Source organism: Thermobia domestica, chromosome 14 (genome assembly GCF_964235325.1).
Source record: "Thermobia domestica chromosome 14, izTheDome1.hap1.1, whole genome shotgun sequence".
Classification (NCBI taxonomy): Eukaryota; Metazoa; Arthropoda; class Insecta; order Zygentoma; family Lepismatidae; genus Thermobia; species Thermobia domestica.
The window spans coordinates 192,973,132-192,997,624 of NC_137467.1; the positions used below are offsets into that span (position 1 = coordinate 192,973,132).

Genomic DNA, 24,493 nt, shown 5'->3' on the forward strand with positions numbered 1-24,493 from the left:
ATTCAGATGCTTTCTGGTTGTAGCGTAGAGCTTAGCTCAGGTCTCCTTTGTTATTGTTATTTTGCCTTACTTTGTTATTTACATATAGGAAAACTTCCTATAACTGTGGTGTAATGCCTACGTTATTTGTGTTTATATTTCTAAACAAATAGTTCGAATATCCCTTCCTTGTTTTACAATAAAAAAAAATAAATTTACAAAATACATGTTAATATTTTGAGTACTTTGCAATGTACATAGCCACGTAGAGCGAAATGAGACTAGATTTAGCAACTCAGAAAGAGAAGAGTTCATCAATTATCATAACCTTATTTCCCTAAATCTAAAGCAGTCATGGGTACCAATATTATTCCTCTCTTCCCTTCTTAATATTCATACGCATTTATATTATCAGAGTCTACGTGCATTCTAATGGACATATATTTTACTGTCGACGATAGCATTTTTTTGCATAACCACTGCAGTCTATTTCCTCTTGCTGTACATAGGAACATAGGTTCACTCCTTAAATATGTGAATATCAAAAAAAAAAAAAAAAAGGAATGTAATTGTTTACTAGATCACATACCTATGTAAATTTGAGTGGTACTTCTTGTCTCAACCGCTGAAGGGAGACATCCAGGATCTTTCCAAAGGCCTCCCTACCATTAATCCTTGCAAGTGATTTCTTTTTTCTGATAAATGTGCTATTTATAGAGTATAAACGTCTTCATATGGGCAACGGGAAACCTACTTTTTTAATCAAGAAACTGTTCACAATCCTCCGCACGTCACACTTTAGGCGCAAAACACTGAACAACTCACCTTTGGTTCGTACTTTATGGGTTCCATGACCTAGGTTATTTATCTTGATATGTTAAAATATTGAATTTACCTACAGCTCTAGAATCTGGACATCAACAACACGATTGCTTACAAATATAATGGAGCTCCCTCCCACTTCGCATTTATTTTTCATGCAGTTCGCAAAGGGCTATTTATTCCCTGTCCGGCTAATGAAGGGTGTGGGTACCAAAATTCACTAGCTCCTTATTCTTGGTCGCCTAACGATGAATTTAACCGAAGCTTACTAAAACAGGTTGTCCGAAGCTTACTGCACCAGAAAGTTTCCTGTGGCGTGTCATCAAATCACACGTCAGTAAAAAGTGATACGTCCACAATGATGCTCTGCGGCAAGTGTGCTTGAACCACCACTCTGTGACGCTGCAGATTCTAAAGCGGGTCAAAAGGTCTTATCAAATTATATACGGATAATGGGGTATCATGCAGTCTTATCAAATTATATAGGGATAATGGGGTATACATAGGACCTTTTGTACACAGCACTTTAAATACAAGTATTATTAATACACGCATGAAATAACTACAATTGTTAAGAGACTTTCTGGCTGCACTGTGTATATATAAGCAGTGTATAAAGCTTTCTGAGTCTCGTATCAGTAAATCTCAGTATTTGTGTGATTGTGTTACAATAATTAATTCAGTAATGTCGAAAGCAAGAAACAAAAATTAATAATGTTTCTATATAAAGCAGTCAGTCACATTCGATTGGAACATATAAAAGGGTTACCTGTATAGATGTAATAGAAAATTCAGAAAAATATATACAACCAAATGAGAGTAGGGCACCATATATTAATTGTTATACAAAACCTGTGGCAATGAAAAGATAGAAGATATTATTGTAGAATTCAATGCACGTTCTACTGTTATTCTTCTCTTAGGTACTACTCAGTTGCATAATTCTTTTCTTTTTTCTGCCGTAGTACAAAGATTCAATTATAAATATACCGGAACCTATTATTAATCCGAAAGATAGTAACAAGAATGGGCCAAGCATGTCATTAATGGCAAACGGTTTTCGACTGCCTTCTTTCAATCTTGTATGTCCAGTGAGGGAAAGAGAAAACAGTATTTGGTTGTGCCATTTTCCAATTAGACCACCGGAATAACAGTTATTGAAAATGTGACTGAACACCTCTACAAATGGAGATCCTCTTTTGAAATAAAAACAACCAGGAAAAACAAAAACCTTTTCTGAAACTATATGCAACAAGGGACGTCCCTCCAAATCAATAAAGGATCGGTTGTACCTCAAGTATTCAGAGTACTCTTTAGCATAGAATAAAGCATAATTCTTTGTTTTGATCATTTTCTCGAATCCCTCAGTAATTGTAGACACTGGAACATAATTATCATATATTGCTTTCAGTATAGGTGTTGCGGAATTAAAGAATCTTCTAAATCCGTATAAGCTCCCAACCATAATGCCAGATTCCACCATCTCTTTTAAAGTATCAATGGGAGGATATTTCTTTGGAATAGTCATGAAACCAAACAACTTTGCGCTGTAAGAGTTCAGGATCACAAATGCAGGAAAAACCCATAACAAGAACAATACTCTCATTATTGCGATATTTCCAAGTGGTTTTGTGGATATTCCTAACAGAATGGACAGATTATTAAGTAATGTCAAATGCAACGAAATCGTTCTTTGTAGCATCTTTCTCTCTACAACGTTTGTAGCCATAGAACTAATTATGTAAGCGCAAAGTATAAATATCCAAAGACTGGACTTAAATGGAAAATATACATTCATCCACTGAGGGTAGTTATCTTGAGCAGGAACAGAGAAAATGGCTGCAACTGTATCACTCAAATGTACACATTCGGAACTCAAGCATCTATCTGGTATGCAGTTGTAAATTGTCATATCTACCTCGTATAATCCAGACACTAATTCTTTTACAATCTGGTCATATTTGCTTCGGTCATACTCATTTAAGCGCATCGTGAAATTCCGTTTCTGTGCTAAAACTTCCATTAACTTCCCAGTTTTTCCTCTTAAACTGTGTTTACCTTCCGAATCTGTTTCAGATAAATGCAGAGGTGGGTCTTTACAGGCTGCGATTGCTAATGCACACTGGTGTAAGTCTTTTGCTTTCGACGGAAATAAATCTGCATCACGATAAAGTTTATTAAATTGGTACACGTCTAAGAGAATCTCATTCACGTGCGGATCAGAATTGTCGTTAAAAGGAAAATAAGTGTATATATTTAGAGAGTGAACTTCTCGATCAAAACCGACCAGTATTATATTGAATGTGCCTTCCTCGAAAGATTGTTTGAACAGTTTACGAATGTCTGCTGAAGTCAAATTCTGTGATGCTGAAAGAGCAATGAACTTTGTTCGTGGATTCCAGAAAGATAGTCCTGTTGAACTATTAATAATGTTCTCAAACATGTTCACTCCTTTGAATAAAATAAAGAAATATGCAGAATTTCTTATGTTTCTTAGACGAGCAAATTCGTTAACGAGTTCATTCGGTTGAACACCATATTGGAGTGTTATCATCGACTGTCCATACTTTCTCAGCAAAATATCTAAAAAATAGAAACTTTTCTCTTGAACCACAATTAAAGTTCTTCTATTGTAGTTGGCTTTTTGAATAATCGTCAACAAACAGCGACTGAGGACTTGGTCTGACTCAATGGGCATGTTTTGTTGTTTAATAATATCACCCGTGTATACGCTTGAGGTAACAATTACTTGGAAAACCATTGAGATAATTCTCATCTTCATCTCGAGGAAGGAATAATCTGTAAATAGATAGAAGGAACATTACTTTTTATTGTTATAAAAAAGCTTTTATTAAACATGTACAGTATAATCCAATCTATGACTATTCCATCAGTACGGATTTAGACAAAATCGATCAACTATCGGCCAAATATTTACCATTCTCCAAATACTCGAAAACAAGAGGGAATATAATACCCCGGTACATAAACTATTTATTGACTTTAGAAAGACTTTCGGCTCGGTTTTAAGAGAAACATTGTAAATCATTCTTACAGAATTTGGAATACCGAAAAAGCTAATTGATTAATTATGTTTAATCCCAAAGTAAAGTCCTGTTAGGAAAGTTCTTATCCACAAGATTTTACGCTAAGAAACGAGGAAATGCGTTGTCGCAATTATTATTCAACATTGTTCTGGAGTACGCTGTAAGGAAAATGAATGATAGCAAAGAAGACCTTTAGTGGATACCGTTCGCTTGAACTGATGCTGATCCCTGAAATTGTCTGAAGTTACCTGAATATTACTATCAGAAGATGAAATTACTATCAGAAGATTACGTATATTACTTAATTTGTGAATGTATAGGCTGCGTGTCTTTTCCTGATATCGAAGTTTGAAACTAAATTTTGACGATATGAATTGAGACTGAAAAATTAAGAAAGATGCTAAATGCAATACGGAAATGGACGCTGTATTAGCACAAAGTGTACAATATACTATGTTTTCCTAAGAAATACGAGTGTTAAAGACTTAGATAAAATATTTTGTTTCCTGATCAATTATTTGCTATGTAAAGAGTCATATTTATTTTTTAACCAAAGAGAATTTTGCTTCTTACTTTAGATTATAAATGTTATGGTCTTAACTACCTTCAGTATGTCATTTTTTTTTAGAAAAAGGTATTTTCTTAATAATTCTGATCATTCATTGTGTTAACGTTGAATTTAATTAATGATAAATTCAAATATATTTAATTATCTTGTAAATTCTGAACACAAGTCATATCTAAAAGTAAAAAACTTAAAATAATGCCAATCTCATGTTGTTCTGAACTGATGTGAAATTTACTTCAATAATAAGAATTCTCATTAGTAAATTTTGAATTTCTGAGATACTTTACAAAATATGCTATTCGTTTAACAGAAGAAATCTGAATAATTTTTTTTTTTTTTTTTTGCAAGTTGTTTCATTTCGGTAAAATATGTTGTGGATTATAACTTGATATTGATGAAAGTCGAGTTGTTGCTAATAAATGGAGTCTTTTCTCTTCATAATTATAATAAAAACATTTGTTCAACTGTATTTAATTCCTTTCCTTTAAGAAAAGTTTGAATAATTTACCTAATATACCTAAATGTATGTCGTTTTGTGAAGTGAGTGGTAGTATGAATGAGGTTTCAATTTTAAGTTTGGGAACCTAAAATGACTTTGAATAATCGAATCTATTTCTTGTGTAAATGTCAATCAAAGAAACTACACATATCCTTACAAACTAAAGGTTGGTAATCATCAACAGCAGCTATGACGGAAGAATCAATCACTTTGTTAATACATACTGATTATGTGGCTCTTAGCTTCTAATGAAGGTAAATAAGTGGAAACTAGTAACAACAGCTACCAAACTGTATTGAAATTAAATGAAGAACTTCTGATGAACGTTATTATATAATATTCAATTGTGGAAACTACTATAAAGTTTCCAATTTCGAACTTACAATTCAAGGTTAAGAACTGTACAAGAGAGTACACAATCATCATCCGAAATAATCTTCTCATGCAAAAATTTCACGAAAAGTGATATAGTTTCTCATCGACTGAACTAGATCAATGCAATGCATGTGGTAATTTAATTTTGATCTGGATCAGCGCTGTATGTAGTAACATGTGTCTAGTTGCAGTAGGTTTATAGACAGAACTTTCTTTCCCTTTCGATATTCTATGCAAAGATTGATAAGTCTACACAACATATAAAGTGTTGCAGACTTTTAACTATATTAGAATAATCATCCCAACATCTCTTCTTTCTTTTCATCATCCTTTGTTTTTTTAATTGTCATACCTTTTCCTATATTTTTGGTAATTCTTTCCATTTTATCGTTTCTTCTTCTTCTATCTTTTCTAATGAACTATTCTTCAAGGAGCCATCTTAATCTTCTGTTTTCCTTCTTCTTTCCTTCTTCTTATTAGCTTTGAAGTCTGATGACTACTTTAGGCAGAGGGCTGGTGATCTTTCACGTGGGGACAAGCTCTTCATCACACAACTTCAAATAAAAAAAAAAAACGCTTACATATGGTCCAAAGTTTTTGTTGATTCAGTACGTAATATAGTTGGGGAGGTATATTAATACTAATAGGTGTTATAGAGCAATCTCGAAAGTGAAGAATAACGGGATGGGGCAATATGCTGACCAAAGATCATAGGACTAAACAAGAACACATTCGCAGGTTTGTGATCGTAATGAAGAAAATAAGGAACGAAAGCGCTGATTTTAAATGACTAAACGCAATCATTTTTTTAATGAATGAATTTTCTGAATAATATGTGGATATATTATGTTTTATCAGTACAAGAACCATATATTCCATAACAATTAACGTAAAATCTTTCGTTGAGGTGTGCTGTTTGAGTTCACTATGTTAAAATTGGATTACGTAAATTGTTTTCACAAAGCCTTGATGTAATTTCGTTTTGGAGGATTGTGCCTTGTGATTAATTTGGGGAGTCCTCCTAAATGTTTCAGTGCTTACGCTCCAGTGAGAGAATAACAAACACATTTTGGTGGTTATTATTCCACATTAAGCTGTAGGTTCATGTCTCACATAGCCTCACCACCGAAAATGGATGCTAAACTCAAACAAATAATAACATATCAAAGCAAGTAATATACTAATTAAACTAGTCAATAAATTTTATGACACGTGACTATAAATATGTGAAAGTAAACCAATTGACATATGAACGTAAAAATATTCCATAGTCGATGATTTTGTAGGATATTTTTAAAAAATCCATTTCATACTAGAATTTATTTGTAAAATTGTAAAGTGGGTATTTTCACATTTGTTCTCATCTGAACGAGAATTACCATATTTTAATGAATCGTACGTTGTTTCGTTTATTTTGATTGGCTTTAAAATTCTGTCGATTAACTTTTAAATGGAATGGCTAGTTCAGTAAAAATCAAGAGAAATTTATGAGTCATTCCAACAGCAGTCGATTTTGACTGTTGTTATTCCTTCAAGCATGGATAAGATTACTGCTATCAAAGTGTAATTGTACCGTGTCCTGCGAAAACGAACTAATCGCCACTTTCATACTTTTAAGATTACGTATAAAGGTTGATGTCCAGCATTAATGTAGCGGTAATCAAAAGTGTAATTATGTTTCTTTTTTTGGAAAGGTGTTGGTTTTCCTCTCTTTTCGATTGTGCTAAATGTTCTAATGCTTATCAGGAACCAATTATCGTATTTACGTGGATTTTCAAAGTTTGGCGCCTAGTTCATTTTTGCATAACACGGTACAATTGTTCTTTATAATGTTCTCAATATGCAAAGTAAATTAGAGATTTTCAGCAGTTCGTTTGATTTCAATTCGAATTACTAATTACTGTCTTTGTTTCTTCTCCTTTTGAGCAATTATATTTACTTCTTTTGGTCTTGTATTCATATCTAGTCAGTACTAGTAGTTCGAAACATGTTTTGAGACACGACAATATTAAACCGAAAGTAGTATTATTATATTTTCATTATCGTTTGTAAGTTTTCCGATAATCCAAATTGACTTACCGATTGGACACAAACAATGATTTAAGGAGGGAAGAGCAATAGCGTTTATTAAAAACGCTATGAATTTGATAACTACTATATCTACTTTTACGGTTCTTAAACTTTCGCTGATTTCTTATCCATATAAGCAGTAACGTAGCATGAAGTTTTGAAATAGGTAGGCTGAAATTAGATTCGTAGCTAGAGTGTGGCTAGGAGGGGTCCAATCCCCTGAAATTTGCAATTTTTGTTGTATGTATATATGAGTGTAAAGTGAACTTAAGTCCCCGCCAAAAAAAAACTATCCCGCCCTTATTTAAACGATTACGTCTTAGTGTTCTGACTACGCTGTAATGCTTAATAGAAAAATGCTAATTCGTGCAATATATTTTTCATACAATGGAAGAGAAAGTATTAGAGTGGTTCTGCTTCATATTTCCCTTACACATACGGTTTCCTTACATATGCGATACTCGCATATCACACATACACTGTATTACTGTTTTAAAGAAACAAATAAAAACGTATAGCTATAGAACATGTAACTTCCCCAAATCATAGACAAACTTAAGCACCTCACCCACAACACATATCAGCTAACTATTGTAAAACAGTGGAGCAGTAGCTCACAGTCAATTGATGATTTTTACAGAAAAAAGTATTTTTTAGATTGAAAGTTTGAAAAAAAGAGAAGGAAACTATACCTCATCTGAGGTCTCCTTCAGTATCGATCTTCGAACAACTTGCGGATAACAACGCAACGCAAAAAATACAACTAGCAATTATAACTGCTATGTAAATTATCGAAAACTAAGATTTAAATTTTACGCTGTGAAAACCCAAACCAGTATCGCAATAAGGTCCCTGATGTATTAATACTATTCAAAACAACATACCATTTTTATTCTCTCTGTCTCTCTCTTTTTTTTCTTGGTCAAAACTCGTTACTGAATGTGAGCTTCTAAATTTTTCATAGTCTCTGTTCTATACTTTCTTCCAACACCGCATCCTGTCGCTTTTGTCTCGCCAAACACCCGAAAGGCTAGCCTTTCGTCAACATTCGTCCACTTTCGTTGGATCATGTTGAATTTGTGTATAGCTCAAGAAGTTTTCGTCTGCTGAGGGTGGCTGGAAAGTGATTATCACCTCCTCATTCTCCTAGTTCCATGGGCAAAGTGGAAGGCTAGCCGCCTTCAATGTGTTTTTGCAGAAGCTTCGCTTCAATCCGCTTGATGTTTAAACAGCGTATTATAAAATACATTAATTTTAATAAAATTAATTGTATCAATACCAAAGTCAAAGAAAAGTCAAAGAAAAGCTTTTGTAAAAGCTTCATTGAAGATTTCTACCCCAACGGCTATAAACTTAATTCGTTATGCTATTAGAATAGTCCAAATTTAAGAAGTAAAGTTAAATGTAAGTATTTTTTTTCAGAAAATGCATAATAGGCGTACAATTCTCTACATATGAATTTTGCTACTAGGAACTTAACTGAAATCGGAATGTACAGAGATAAGAATGCAGTGTTAAGCATCATTAGTAGAAAACTTCAAGATAAGAGGAGCATTATTGTTCTTATTCATGACTGCAAACAAGAAAGCTGTACATAGCCGTTTACAAAGTATTTGCTATTAGAGCAGTACAACACTGCATAACTGTTGTGTTGTCTGGAACATGATAAACTTGCACTTAATCTAATTAGAGATAAATATACTAACGAAAGACGCGCTGAGTTATTTAAATAGAAAGATAGTTTCTGAAAATAAATGAAGGATTATCTAGCAACTACATATTTCGGTATAAGCCAACCATTTCTACTTCGCTGATGTGCGATGCAAGAATATGTTGACAAGTATTTAAACGGATCGAAAATTTTGTTTCTAAAGGAGAAAGTGGATAAATTTTTACAACCTTTCCGTCACATGCTTTAAATCACTTCCTTTATATTATTAAGAGGAGTATACATGTTGGGAATGAATTTGTATATATAGCATTTTAATCAATGCGGACCTACATTATGCTGCCTTTATAATAGTGCTAATCAAAAGATAATAACAATTTACAATTGATTGAAAGCGAAGTATCTCGTCAAACCAAAAAGTTAAGAAAGTAAAGCTTAGAATAAAAACTTTCTATTCAGATAAGTTGTAAGTTCAGAGGCTTTCGAAAATTTTACCTCTAAACTTACGAATCCAACTAGCCTTATCTCTTAGACAACTTTAGCAGGATATTACAAATACAATTTCCAATGTTCTGCATAATCCAATTTCTCCCTTGCAAAGAGCGAATATTTAATCTATAATTTCTTAAATATTATTTTGTATCTGTTGGTGTCCAATATAGAATATAATATATTTCATTATGACTAAAATATGTAGATTGATTTTGACAACAGGAATCCACTTTGTGATATTATGCTATAGAAAAAAGTCGGAAATCCTAGTTGATTTTCCTTCTTGCGTTTAAATGTATTGAGTATAATATTCTCTTTACAAAACGTTCAAGAATGAAGATCATATTTCATCAGATAAAGCACATTTAACTTTAATTAACAGAAGATACGAGAAAGGTTTACAACTACCCTCACTTCTTCTATTAAACAGGTATGAAAAATGTGGGCTCCTGCAGCTAAGTGTTAACCTCTACTGAAGGAAATTTCCATAAGCAATTGGCATGTGCATAACCTGAAAATCGATACTGATTATAATGCAAGGGAAAGAACTACATTTTTCTATTGATTTTTATCTATATATATTCAAATGGTACGCGATATTAATATTATAAGTCATTTAGTAATGATAGGATATACTGCATTAAGAAAAAAACGCATATACTATTATTTCTATTATTCCTTGTATCCTGTTATAAGATAAAAACGTGTAAAAAGTTTCTTATCGCCGAACGAGATGTTTGTATTGTGTTATGATAAATTATTTCAATAATAATACTTCGTAGTATGGAATTGGGTCTAATTATAGATGAATTTTTTTGTTTGCTTTAGTATTTGCCTTTTCCAAGCTAATGATTTTACTCTTATAACAACAAATGCAATATTTCTCATTTGGCAGTAGTTAGTCTCCTTTGATGAATTTGTGTCTTGTGTTTGGAAGCATGTTAATCTGGAGTGGGCACAATGTGGAGTTAAAATACAAAGTATGGAATTGAAAGTTTGTGGAAGTGGGCTGATATATGAACTTGGTGAAACATTTGAAATAATTAAAAAAAAATATAGGGTTATATTGAACTTAACGGCAGAAAATGTCTTTATTTAGGACATTCAAGGTTTTCTAATTGTTAATTCGGAAAGGAGTAGTCACGTACGTTGTTTTCGTTTTATTAAAGCCAATCAGTTTAGTTTATTACGAATACATCTCTCTTAGTGGTTTACCAAATCAATATCCTATGCTTTGTTCATAAGGAAAATACATTAACAAAAAATAATGAACTCTAGTTTCGTCATAGGGATAAATTATTGGATTTCTTGTTTATAAGGTTGGGAGCTTTAGAATTATTCCTTGTGAGATTGTATTTCCTGATTTCAACTTTGATTCACTTGATGACAAATTATATAAAATACTCGTGAGATAAAAAATATCTCGTGAGATTTATTCTTCATTGACTTTTTCAAAAAGAATATAAAATCAAGCTACCGTTTTGCAGAAATCTATTGATCTAACCTTTCCCGTTATTTCTCCACTAAGCAGGATATCACTTTCAACTCTATACGTTGTACATTTTTTTATTCAACCTTTTTCTAGTACAATAATAATCTGCATATTGTGGAAACGTTTGCACAATGTCAAACCTCAGTATTCGGACTATTGCAATGGTTTCAAATTTAATCACAACTACTTTGAATATTAGACAGGTGTAACAATGGAAGGCGATACATATTTTCCTAATCTAAAGAGTAATAAAATATTTATAAACATATGCGTTTGAAAAACTCATATACAATTGTTAATTCAGTTTAACATCTCACGACAAGGACCAATATATAAAATGACCCTGGTTATTATTGAAAATGAACCAATATGAAAGGAAGTGATAGAATGGGAATGCGGGAGGAAACGAGAAGATCCAGCAAAAACTGAGGATATAATGTTACCAACCACAAACGACCATAGCCTAGGATCGTGTACTCCTTGTATCAGGAGTGTTATATGAAGTCTGGAGCCTTATATGACGAGTGAGCTAACGTCTTTCCATTCTTCAGTATTCAAGCTTGGGCTGTATAGTATTCCCAATTCTGTGTTCATGCTTGATATATTTCTTTTCTATTTAATTTTTTAAAACTCAAATCGGTAAATATATTAGGACCGTGTAAGTATTGGAATAACAAAAAAGCGATAGACTAAAAGCCATGCTATACGAAACATTCTACTACGAGTAAATAGAGGACTATGAATGCCGAATAATAAAGGAAAAGATGTTCTCTTAAACAAGGCCAGAAATGTATAATTTCTAATTGCAGGATTCCTTACTTGTCACTCTGAAATTTCTGTTCTACACTAGACCATCTCCTTAAATGTCCGGCTGGATGTTTTGCCCACTATATTAAATTTGGAATTGCCAATTATCTGAAAATTTTGGAAGGTTTATGTCGTTCCCTAAGACAGTAGAAACTTCCAAAATATTATGCCGCATATTTTTGAAGTCAAGATAAGACTTTTTCAGACAATTTCACACCCAAACATATGTAATTGTCTTGTTTTCGCGTAATATGATAAGGTCTTCGTATTCAATAGACACATGACCTTTTATTAAGATTTAAAGTTACCTTCATTCTCTCCTACCACCTTAACATTGAACGTTAACAAATGCAGTGCATATTTCCAGGGAGGGAGTCATGATAGATACTTGTATTTGATCTGATTTCTTGTGTAGATTAATAGCGAGATTAATCTGTTTGCTGCGGAAATAGTTTTACGTAATCCTTTGTATAAAGAAGTGAGGGGTCGGTTCGAAATCGTCTTGAGTTCACAAATATATGGCAGTGTGGAGTGGATTTCTCTTAATTTATTATTTAATATGTGATTTATTAGCGCATATGTTGCATGTAACATACATCAGTGCCATATAATATTTATTTGTATAACTGATTTCTATTGTAAGACAAAATAATAGATATTAAAATGTTTGTTTATACAAGGGATGTAAATAAGCAACAATATTTTACTAGCTTAAGAAAAAAGGTACTAGCCCAGATGCCATAGTAGAAAGCATTTACTTATCTTTGGTATGATATTAAATACTGATCCGCACCGATGAACACTCGCCTCGGGCGAGTGCTTATTTGCATCTCTAGTTTATACATTTATATCTAAGAATTGAAAATGTTCCAGAAAAGTGTGTCAATTTTATTTGTAGTCTATACGAATTTCTTTTTTCACATTTACGATTATTTTAATTAAACAATATTATTTTAAATTACACATTACATTTATATTTGGCGTTCATTTCTAAAAGAGAAAACAGCAAATGTACAAAACAAAGACAAGACTTTACTCTGAGATTTTAACATTACGTCGTAAGATTAATTAGGATAATATGAACATTTCAGGGGAAGTCACGTGTTCAAATTCAACAGTTCTCTGACTTTATTTTACTAACAAATGCTACGATAAAAATAACTCATCAGTTAAGTAATGCAGTGTTGCCAAGAAAATGGAAAATAAGTAAACAACTTAAAATACGAGTTGTTGTTGCCAATGCATTCACTACAACACCAATTGATATGTGCCGCATGGGATAGGCACGGGAAGATGGTTTATATATACGTAAATGTTTATATGTAAAGAACATGTCACACGGACAATCTAACCATGACACGGAATGTAACCAATATGCAAGGACATGCGGTTAATGGGAGGGAACATATGATTAACCCATAGTTAGGTAGATATTTTCTGCATATTGTGGTGAAGGAGCTTGGTGTTTTGTTCAGAGTATTAGGTTAGAATATTATAATATGAAAATAGGTTTTAGTAGAAGATAAGAAGGTTAACATATTGCAAAGTTGTAGGTGCGAGTGGCATAAATAGTGAAGCTATTAGAAGAGTGAAATAAAAAAATCCTTTACTTTGTTTTGCTCCAAATATTTACTTTGCAATATAAAGTAAATTGAAATAACAATAAACTGGAAGCGGATCAATGATCTCATATTAACTGAAATAATACTCTGACCGGATTGGAAATTAAAATACGACGAAAGGAGATATATTTTACATTGAGGTGGTGTGTGAATTATCATGGAACCAGATATTGATCTAATTAATTTCCTTGGATTAGACTTTCTTGTATAATCTAGTTTTATGGATGGGACAAGAGTCTATTCTCTTGAATAGATTTAAGATATGATGTAGTATAATTCTTAAATTTTAAAAGAATACGTAGGATAGACGAAAACTAAGCATTAGGATTTACAATGATTACCTTGATCTTGATAAGCTTAACATGATCTATTCACTCGTGTCCTTGGATTGCTTTGGTTTTTTTCTACAATGTTATGAAAGGAGTATTTTCCTTGCATCTGGCCATCGAGAGTTCTCTCAATTAGCATTAGTTGTTATGGTTAAATAGAGAATAGATGTCTTTATTTTAAACATTTCCCTGTGAAACTGACAAAGCATTAATGAATATTTTGAAATCAAGAATAATCGGTGATTTCAGGACTATATATATAATTCTTAGATATTTCTGTTCCATAATTTACTTCTGTAATATCTGGTAATTCTCTGTTCACCTCTAGCTCATTCTATTAAATCATTTCTCTCTTTCACATACACACATATGCACAAAAACGTTCAAACACTTTCGTGTCTCTCCCTATTCCTATGTGTAGTTGGCACTTTTTTAAATCTTTGTAAATCATGTATTATTTCCTGGTGAAATAAAGATAGATATTTGCAATTTGAAAGATTCATTATATTCTGAAACAATATGCTTTTCTGAAACACTTTTAATGTGCTATCACTTTATGTCACTTAATCTAGCTTGTTTACATTGACTCCATTTTGGAGAAGATAATCCATATTTGTTGTTGTCTGTACAAAATAATTTTAAAAATAATTTAATTGTGAAGAAATTAATCGAATTCTTGGATGCAAGAACTTGTTAAGTTCACCTTCAAACATTTTCCAGTAGCTGCCTGTTTCTTCCTCTATCTTAACGATAAAGATTGCATTTAGGTACGTCCTTTGCATTATATCCCTGAATATAACCATGTCATCCATATGATTTTTCCACACAATGTAGGGAGATGTTTCCTACTGGAACATGTGTAAATCTCAAATTCGCTAAAAGAAATGGCCGTACCTTGTTTCCGCACCCAAACTTTCAATTAATAGGCTCCTTTAAAGTAAACCACTTTATTAAGTAACCACAATATTCAGGAGGCTGAAAATGCAGCATATTTAGCTAAACTTGATACAAACTAGAAATTCATTTATTCTGAAGAACGTAAAATATGCTATATTAATCCAAAAGCAAAGGTAAAACCTCAGGTAAGTATAATAATAAGCAGTATAAAATAATGAAAATGTATCTTTCAATATCGTGAAGAAACTCATTTTAACAGTTTAAAATTTGAAACAGAATTAAGCCAACTTCTCTTTAATACTTCTTGTCCTTTCAAAGGCTCCAGTGTATTAAAGTCACATGTCAGACTATGTGAAAGATATCCTACATTCTCCAATGAAAATTATCTTACTACTGCAGTGCATTGTTATTACAAACGTATCTTAAAGAATAATTTCAAGTACATATGGTTGAAAAAAATTATTACTGTTTCCGCGATTCTCTTCTTATCGCACCTGGATCACTGAACAAATCACAAAATGTCCTGCTATATTCATTCTCATATCAGTAAATCTCTGTATTTGTGTGATTGACATAGTGTTACAATTATTAATTTAGTAATGACAAAAGCAAGAAACAAAGATTAGTAATGATTCTATATAAAGAAAACAGTGACATTTGATTGGAATATATAAATAGGTTACCACCATAGATTGTAATAGAAAGTATAGGAAAATATATACAACCAAATGAGAGAAGCATACCATATATTAATTGCTATGCCAAAGGCGTGGCAATGGAAAGCATTAGAAAAAGTACTATTGAATTCAATGCACATTATTATGTTAAGCTTTTCTTAAGTACTACAGTTTCATAATTCTTTTCCTTTTTCCGCCACGGAACAAAGATTCAATTATAAATATACTCAAACATATTAGTAATACGAAAAATAATAACAAGAATGTGCCAAACATATCATGAATACCAAATGGTTTTCTTGTACAAGTCTTCTAATCTTGTAGGTCCCTGGAGAGAAAGATAAAGCTGTACATCATTGTGCCGTTTTTCAATTAGACCAGTAGATTAAAAACTATTAATAATGTGACTAAACACCTCTACAAATGGAGAACCACTTTTCAAATAAATACAGGCAGGAAAAACAAAAACCTTTTCTGAATCTATATCTAACAAAGGACGTCCATCCAAATCAACAAAGGATTGGTTGTACCTCAAGTATTCAGAGTAGTGTTTAGCATAAAAGAATACATAATTCTTTGTTTTGATAATTTTTCTGATTCCCTCAATGATTGTAGACACTGGAACATAATTATCATGTGTTGCTTTCAGTACAGGAGATAAGGAATCAAAGTACGTTTTAAGTGCATATTAGCTCCCAACCATAATTGCAGATTCCACCATCTGTTGCAAAGTATCAATGGGAGGATATTTCTTTGGAATAGTCATAACAACAAACAACTTTGCACTATAACACTTGAGGATGACGAATGCAGGAAAAACCCATAACATAAACATAAGTCTCATTATTGGTATATTTTCAGGTGATTTGGTTGATATTCCTAAGAGAATAGATAGATTATTAAGTAATGTTAAATGTAGTGGCATCTTTCTCCGTAATATCTTTTTCTGTATAACGTTTGTAGCCACAGAGCTGACTATGAAAGAACAAAATGTAGGTATCCAAAGACTAGGCTTAAATGGGAAATATATATTCATCCACCGAGGGTAGTTATTTTGAACAGGAACTGTGAAAACGGCTACAATTGTATCACCTAAATTTACACATTCATCACTGAAGCATCTACCTTGCATGCAGTTGTAGATTGTCGTATCTACCTCGTATAATCCAGATCTTAATTTTTCTATAACCTGTTCTTCTTTGCTTCGGTGATACTCGTTTAAACGGAAAGTGAAATTCAGTTTCTGGGCTGAAATATCAATTAACTTCCTAGTTCTTCCTTTCAAAGTGACTTTACCTTCCGAATCTCTTTCAGATAAATAAAAAGGCGGATCTTTATAAGATGCAATTGCTAATCTACACTGGTATAAGTTTTTAGCTTTCGGCGTAAAGAAATCTGCATCACGATTAAGAATATTAGATTGATACAAGTCTAAGAGGATCTCTTTCACGTGCGAATTACAATTATCGACATAAGGGAAATAAGTGTATATATTTAGAGTGTGAACTTCCTGACCAAAACTGATCAGTATTGTCTTAAGTATGTCTGTCGAATGATCGTTTGAACAGTTTACGAATGTCTGCTGAAGTGAAATTTTGTGATGTTGAGACAGGAATGAATTTTGTTCGTGGATTCCAGAAAGATAGAGCTTTTGAACTATTAATCATGTTTTGAAACATGTTAACTTCTTTGAATAGAATAAAGAAATATACAGAGTTTCTTATATTTCTTATCCGACCAAGTTCGTTACCGAGGTCATTTGGTTGAACACTACTTTGGAGTGTTATCACCGATTGTCCATACTTTCTCAACAAAATATCTGTGAAATAGAAGTTTTGTTCTTGCAGCACAACTAAAGTTCTACTATGGTAATAAGTTTTCTCTTTAATTGTCAACAAACCACTACTGATTACATTGTTTAAATCAGTGTGCATGTTTTCTTGTTGAATAATCTCTCAATAATCCGTGTATACGCTTCTGATGATAATTAGTTGCAAAACTCTTGACAGCATTCTAAACTTTATTTCAAGAAAGGAACACAATCTGTAAATAGATAGAAAGATCATTAATTTAGTTTTATTGTACTCTTTTGAATTTGCTAATTTTAATATAATATTATAGAAAGAATATATGAATGTACTTCTAGTGTTCTTTAATTAATAGTAGTAGTAAATGCGAAACAGATGGTGTTTGACGGCAGATATTATTCGTTGCTTAATAATTCAGGTAGGCCTTTTCCACAGTTTTTGATTTTTAACAATATACACAACTGTATTGATACAGTTTAATACTTGACATCACGTCTCAAGATTTTGTATTGAGGAACTGAGTAAATACACATTGCAATGACAAAATTTAGCTAAGAATCGAACTTGATCGAAATTGAGTACAGTCGGAGTCGCACACACCAGAAAAAAGTCAGAGAAAGAGAAAAATATATTTTCCTTTACGCTAAAGCGCACTGTATCTTTTGTTAATGCAATCTTGTGCGGTTTGGATCGTTCGGCTGAGCTTTAAGCTGCAGGTCCACGTCTCATTTAAAAAGGATGGTAAAGTCGGTGGTAAAAAGAATGCTAAACTCGAATTAAAATTGAAATCCCACACTATAATAGATAAACCAGATGACGCCACAACTTAAATGTGAATTCCCTGTTACTTAGCCCAACTGGATCTTAAGAAACAAAGCAAAAACTTGTTTTGGAGAGCAAATCTTAAAAAAAATATATGATTCATTTTAGAAACTATTTGCTGAATTCAGAATTATCCCTATACAAAAGTTTACCTTCCAATAATATTAAATGACCCAATACTGCAAAGTCAGTAACATTCTCGTCTTCGGTGCGATCGATTTTGGGTTCGATTTGACATGATCGAAAAGATGAAACAGCATTTTCAGGATAGAAATCATAAGTGATTTTTCCCCTAGTTTTCCCTATTGCAGGAACAGTGCAGGAACCATGTAAATGCAGGAATAGTGCTAACATACAAGTCGTAGATCACTCCCACATTCATTGTTTTCTTCCTTCTCGCTTCCCCAGATAGTGTGTTCGCCGAGGAAAGTTTATCCTCATATATGACAGGCTTAATACCATAGATGATGAAAATATTCAGAAATATGAATTGATCAAGAACACACCCACACCCACATATACATACATACCTATATATATATATATATATATATTAGCAAAAATAATCTACTCATTGATATGACATTCCGCACTTCAAATGGCATATCCCTTGCGCTGCGATCAGGGGATTTTAATTTCAAGTGAAAATGAGTAACATTGTTAATTACAATATAATTTCAGTAGAATAACGAAAATTATTCACTATTTAATGTCTGTACTTTTAGTACAAAATTAACCAAAAATAAGAGCTTTATGATTTTTCAATACTTAAGAAAGTATGTTGAGTTAAAGCTCAATCCTATCGTTTGTGTTTCACAAATTTCAATTTTTGGGTCCTTCTGCACAATATGGGCTCATGAATAGCCAAATAGTAGAAGCGATTTTTATTTGATTCATAAATAATTGCAACATTAATGATTTTATTGCCCCATTGTGCATTGTGCTATAGAGATTAAACCATTCGAAGCCTTTCACACAAAAGTTGGGGAAAATGTTTAGCCACCTACATTGTTCACAGGTAGTTTATTGCGCAGTATATATTTGTTCGCAATTGCTAATTGTTATATCATAACGTGTTACAAATCAATTAATATTTTATAAACCGCAAGTTTAGATTATATGCAATGCATTTATCTCATTTGTCAAAGGTAGGATAACGAAAGTTCGAAATTTAAAATCTTGGTAACAAGTTTAAGGATTCAACGTAGAGGAAATATATCCAGGCCAAGACTTTAAATAAATTGAACTATATACTAATAACAGGCAAAATAGTTGTTAATAATATCGCATTAAAAGTATAATTGTATACAGCCACTAGCAAAAGTTATCTTCTTTGTAAGTACACTAATTCAATTACTTGGCATCCAGATAAAATGAGTTTAAAAAATGTTTGGACATATGGTACTAAACTTACTCGTAACGTTTCTCGCACTGACAGCATTAGTATCACTGAGTCAGGTTTTATACTAGTAAAATTGTGAGTAGATGACGCACGAAACTTTTCTACAAATTGAGATGAATCTCCATGGTTCAGCGCGTGTTGTCCAATGAACACCAAGTACTAATCTCAATATTGCTGTGTATTTAAGATATTATTTTATTATATACTGTATGTTCAAAGAAATAAAAAAACTGACCACGCATTAATCACAGACTTCTTGAAAGTAGATGAAAATCTCAAATGTAGAACAATATTATCGGACATTAATTTGTAAATAACTGCCTCCATTGACATACCTTATCTAAATCTCCTCATTCCAACATCCTTTTTCTTTCGGGAGAGGATATCTTGCTTGTCACACAGAGTGTGCCTTGATATTGGTATTGAAACATTTGTAAAAAGTTTTAATTTGGCCGGGATTTGAAAGCGGATTTTCCGAATAGAAGTTGAATGTGCTTACCACTTACCTACTGCGTCACTTGCGCAGTTTCCACACAAAGTAGTAGCAGGCTAAGATCGTTGCTTGTAAGGTCATACACAACATGCTAATGCTCGCATAAGGAGACGTTTCTTAAGTGACTATCACAGTGACTTATTCGATGTTAACTTTTTTAACTCAAAAACAAGTTATATAGACCTTCGTCAATGAGGAAAACATCACGAAAAGTTCTTCAAGTTGAGGCTACCTCATCGTTTTTAACGATAGTCGTGATTTAGATTACTATTCTTTCTCATTTTAACTTCTAATTTCCAAAGAAGAAAGGACTGCAGTCATTATTTTCGTATTCTTTGAATTGTATCAACACATGCAGAAACATAAAGTTCAATTTTTATCTTGTGGAACGTGTTGTTTACTAATTGGTATTGTAATTCCGTTATATTATTATTATTATTATTATTATTATTATTATTATTATTATTATTATTATTGTTATTGGAATGTCCAGACCTGGCCACATATTTTATATTTTATGAACTTTTTAAAGAAGTTCAAATCTTTTTTGTTGAAATAGTACGTACCTAAAATCGTGAATTGATTAAAACACTAATATTTCTAGTAGTAGTAGCAGAAATAGTAGTAGTAGGAACTTACAGGCAATTGCCGAGAAACAATAATCATTGTTTTTGATCAGTCTTATTTTTAGCCATACTAACGATATGGTTTACGTATTCATCAATTGTTCGCTAAATACGTTATGTTGCTTGACAGTACGAGTCAATGTTGATACGGCTGACGTCATCTTGTAGCAGTGTTTCGTAGGTCACTTTTCTATTGCGAGTGCACCGAAGAAATTCGTCTCAACACTAAGACCAAGAAAAATTTAATATTTTCTATTTTATATTACATTGAAAGTACCAATATTACAAATGATAAAAACGGTATCCTTTATCATTTGTAATATTGGTACTTTATCAAATAATATATATCAAATAATAATTAATATAATCAAATCCTTTAATTATAAAACGGTAATCCAACACACTAACACTGGAATGTGAAAGAAATGCTTATCTCACTACTTTAACACATCGCTGTTAATTAAAGGGGGAGGGGAAACTTGATGTGAAAGGTCTTCAGCAAATTGCACACTTTTACGATTTCAATGTTAAAAACTCCTGTTTCGGTTATAATAAACTAGAGAGCCTTATGTAGAAACAATAGTTAAAAACAACTCAAATCTAAATTGTCAAAGTAAGTTGTTGACAATGAGTGATAGTGTTAGTGAATTTTGTGCAGGATTTAGATATGGGCAATTTAAACGCCCTGCAAGAACACAAAGACTAAATTTTATGTGGAACTAGAGTTTAAATATATGTCTTCGGGTATTTCTTTATAATTATATTTTTCCCAATCCATTAATATACATTTCAGATTGGCGAGCTCAACCCTTTTTCCAGTTACTCGATTTTAGGGAAATCAGAATCTCTAATTGTTATCCCGTGAAGAGGTAATGTGCGCACTAAAAAGTAGTTTTTATCCGTGTCTTCTGTTAATTACGCTATTTTGTATGGAAGTTTTGTTTTTGTGAGATGTAGAAAAAGAAAACTTATAATGTAAACCACATAAAACTCAAGCTACCCCTTTCCGAAAACACTGGTGGGCCACCAATAGGCAACTAGTGACTTCGTGGCAATAAATGGTTGCCCGGCAACAACAATCCGCTGTGGAACCACTTCCGTTTTCAAAATTGTAACACCAGCGGCAAAGACGCCACGAAACATCAATAAATCATGAAGTTACTTCCTGAAAATATCTTAAATCGATTATATGCGTGAGTTCTTTACATTAAGGTGAACTTAAAAACACTAAAACAAGGATCCAAATGTTGGCGCGAATCCCTGACCTTATGATTGCTATTAACGTGTTCTTTCAACACCACGGATGCGGTGAAGGAAAGGTCACATGTAGAGGGATAAATCGATGAGTCTTTATAATTTGGCCGAATAGATTGCTCCAGTAATCGTGTATAGTCGACAATAGCCATTTGTGATCAGATAAAGTTTCCCTGCCATATAATATTATTATAAAATTACGCGAGTCTATTTACTTTATTTTATGGTTCTCCCATATTCACTTTCTAATGATCGGTGACAGTTGTCATCGATATTCGAAGAATTGTACACACTCATCTCAAGATTTTTCATTTCATAGTGTAGAGGTATGGGTTGCTCTTGACCCCCGGAGCTCACTTTATAAACGATTCGTCTAGAAAAAGTAATATATAATAATAACGGCATGCACATGACTGGCGATGTTTTGTGAGTGTTCAATCCCTTCGGGATTCCTCGCGGCGAATCGAAGGAGTGCCGCGAAAATGAAGTCCTCGCTCCCTGGGGCGAACTGATCTGTGCGGGAAGGCTATCATTCTCGTCTGGGCTAATTGAGTCAATAATAATAATATTAATAATAATAATAATAATAATAATAATAATAACAATAATAATAGTTTTCACATACGCTATATTTATATTTATTAGCTGTATTGTATATAGCTTGCATGAAGTTACTCAACACCTGATTACCATTCTCTAAAGAGTAGCCGACGACCTTAACAAATTGCCAAAGATTGAAGTTACATTAAGGTGATACTCGGTTAATGGTATTATTTGCCTGCTTTGATTACTGGCGGCTATTCAGATTTTGCCCTCCCCCACCAAATGATTTTGAGCCCTTCTCAGAAGAGTGCTATTTCAGGATTTTGAAATGAAATGAAAATAAAGAGAGTCTAGAGGTGCCACACATCCATGGGGTTTCAAGGAAGAGAGCCTGTGGTCCGGGATCTAATACTCCAGAAACTGTCGCATTTACTAGAGTGTCGCAGATTTGGCTAGAAGGTCCTTTAAACCTCATTCTGCATACTAGAGACTCATGCTGAAAAAGTTAGTTGTGTCTTATGTGTTCGCCCTTGCAGTGAAACAGCCATACAGGACGTCCTGTTCCTGCCTGTTTTTGTTCACATCTGAGCCTTGCCAATGTCAATCATCTACGAACAATTAGGCATTTCTGCAAACAATTAGCATTAAAAAACCCGAAAATCTATACTGTTTATAACACAAAGGGGAGAACTATATTTTATTACTGATTTTACTTATATATATTCAAGTTGCACACGATATTAAAATGTTGGACATATACTGTGATAAGATCAAAGTGTTTAATGCCTTCCATCATCGAACGAGAAGTGTCTATTTGCGTGAATTCATCATAAAATGTTTCATAAACACTGCTTCTTAGAATAGAATTGTATCTAATAATCGATGAATCTACTTGTTTGGTTTAGTGCTTGAATTTTCCAAGCTGTTGATCTATTTCTTATAATAACAAGTGAAACATTTTTCATTTGGCACCAGATAGTCTCGTTTAATGATTTTAGTGTCTTATGTTTTGAAAGAATGTTAACCAGCAGTGACCACAATGCTCAGTTAAAATACAAAATGCGGCATTAAAACTTTTCGGAAAATGAAATGAGTTTGACGTAACACAGATTTGCCCGTTAGGCTTAAAGAGACGCTGGTGAGAAATGAAAAAATGGTGGAATGAATAAAGTGGGAGGAGCGAAAGATCCCTAAGGAACCCCACGAATACGGTTTTGTCTACCACAAAGTTCACTTGGTGCGAGCTAGAATCGAACAAGTGACCAAAACTTTACGGAAGGGTGAGTGGCGGGAAATTAAACTTAAATGAAACATTGAAACTAGTATTAGAAACATGTATATAGGTCAATGAACTTAACCAAAAGAAAATGTCTCTAATTAAGGGTATCTAATGTTCTCTATTGTTATGTCAAATAAGAATAGTAACTAATGTTCCTTCCACTTCAGTAAACCCAATCAGTTTGTATGTCAATATTGTTTGTGAGTAGCTTATGGATTACGCATAGTTGATACGGTAAATGTTTTAACAATACACAGAAATAAATAAATGAATTTAAGCTTTGTCTCCTAATAGAGATAAACTATTACAGATTTAGTTGATGAAGTTAGGACTACATTTCCTTATTTAATTTTTTTTCACTTCATAATACATAATATAAAATCTATCAAATTCATGTGTGAGAGAATATACTAACCTGTCCTTTTGATAAATAATATAATATCTAGCTTCCATTTCATAGAAGTCTATTGACTTACTGTTTTCGTTATTTATTCCCCACGTAGAATAACACTTTCAACTCTATCACTTAATTTCTATTAACGTTGTATATTACACTTGGATCCTTTGTTCGGTACAATCGCACTCTTGGAATGGTGTTAACTTTAAGCACAAACTTTTAGGATAATACACAGGTGTAACAATGAAAATCAATACATGGTTTTCTAATCTAAATAGTAACAAAATATATTTAAAGACATAAAGAGTTTGAATAAACATGTTTACAACTGAAAATTCGCTGCAGATAACAGTGTAAGTGCCAAAAACAAAAGTTACTGTAAAAGTATTTACAAAAGATTGTAAATTATTTCCAAGATTATTTTTTAAAAATATAGCCTAGCATATAAGGAAGTATGAAAATCCAGCTAATGCACAAAAGTATTAAAAAAAAAAAAACAAGTAAAAAATTTGCAAGGTGCCACT

At 32.6% G+C, this 24,493-nt stretch overlaps 1 protein-coding gene across 1 annotated transcript; it reads right to left on the bottom strand.

Moving 5' to 3' along the window:
• Window positions 1-1,720: 1,720 nt before the first annotated feature.
• Window positions 1,721-3,562, bottom strand: LOC145670190 (uncharacterized). Its single transcript, XM_081738567.1, has one exon. It carries the CDS (start codon window positions 3,560-3,562, stop codon window positions 1,721-1,723), a length of 1,842 nt encoding a protein of 613 aa, XP_081594693.1.
• Window positions 3,563-24,493: the final 20,931 nt, after the last annotated feature.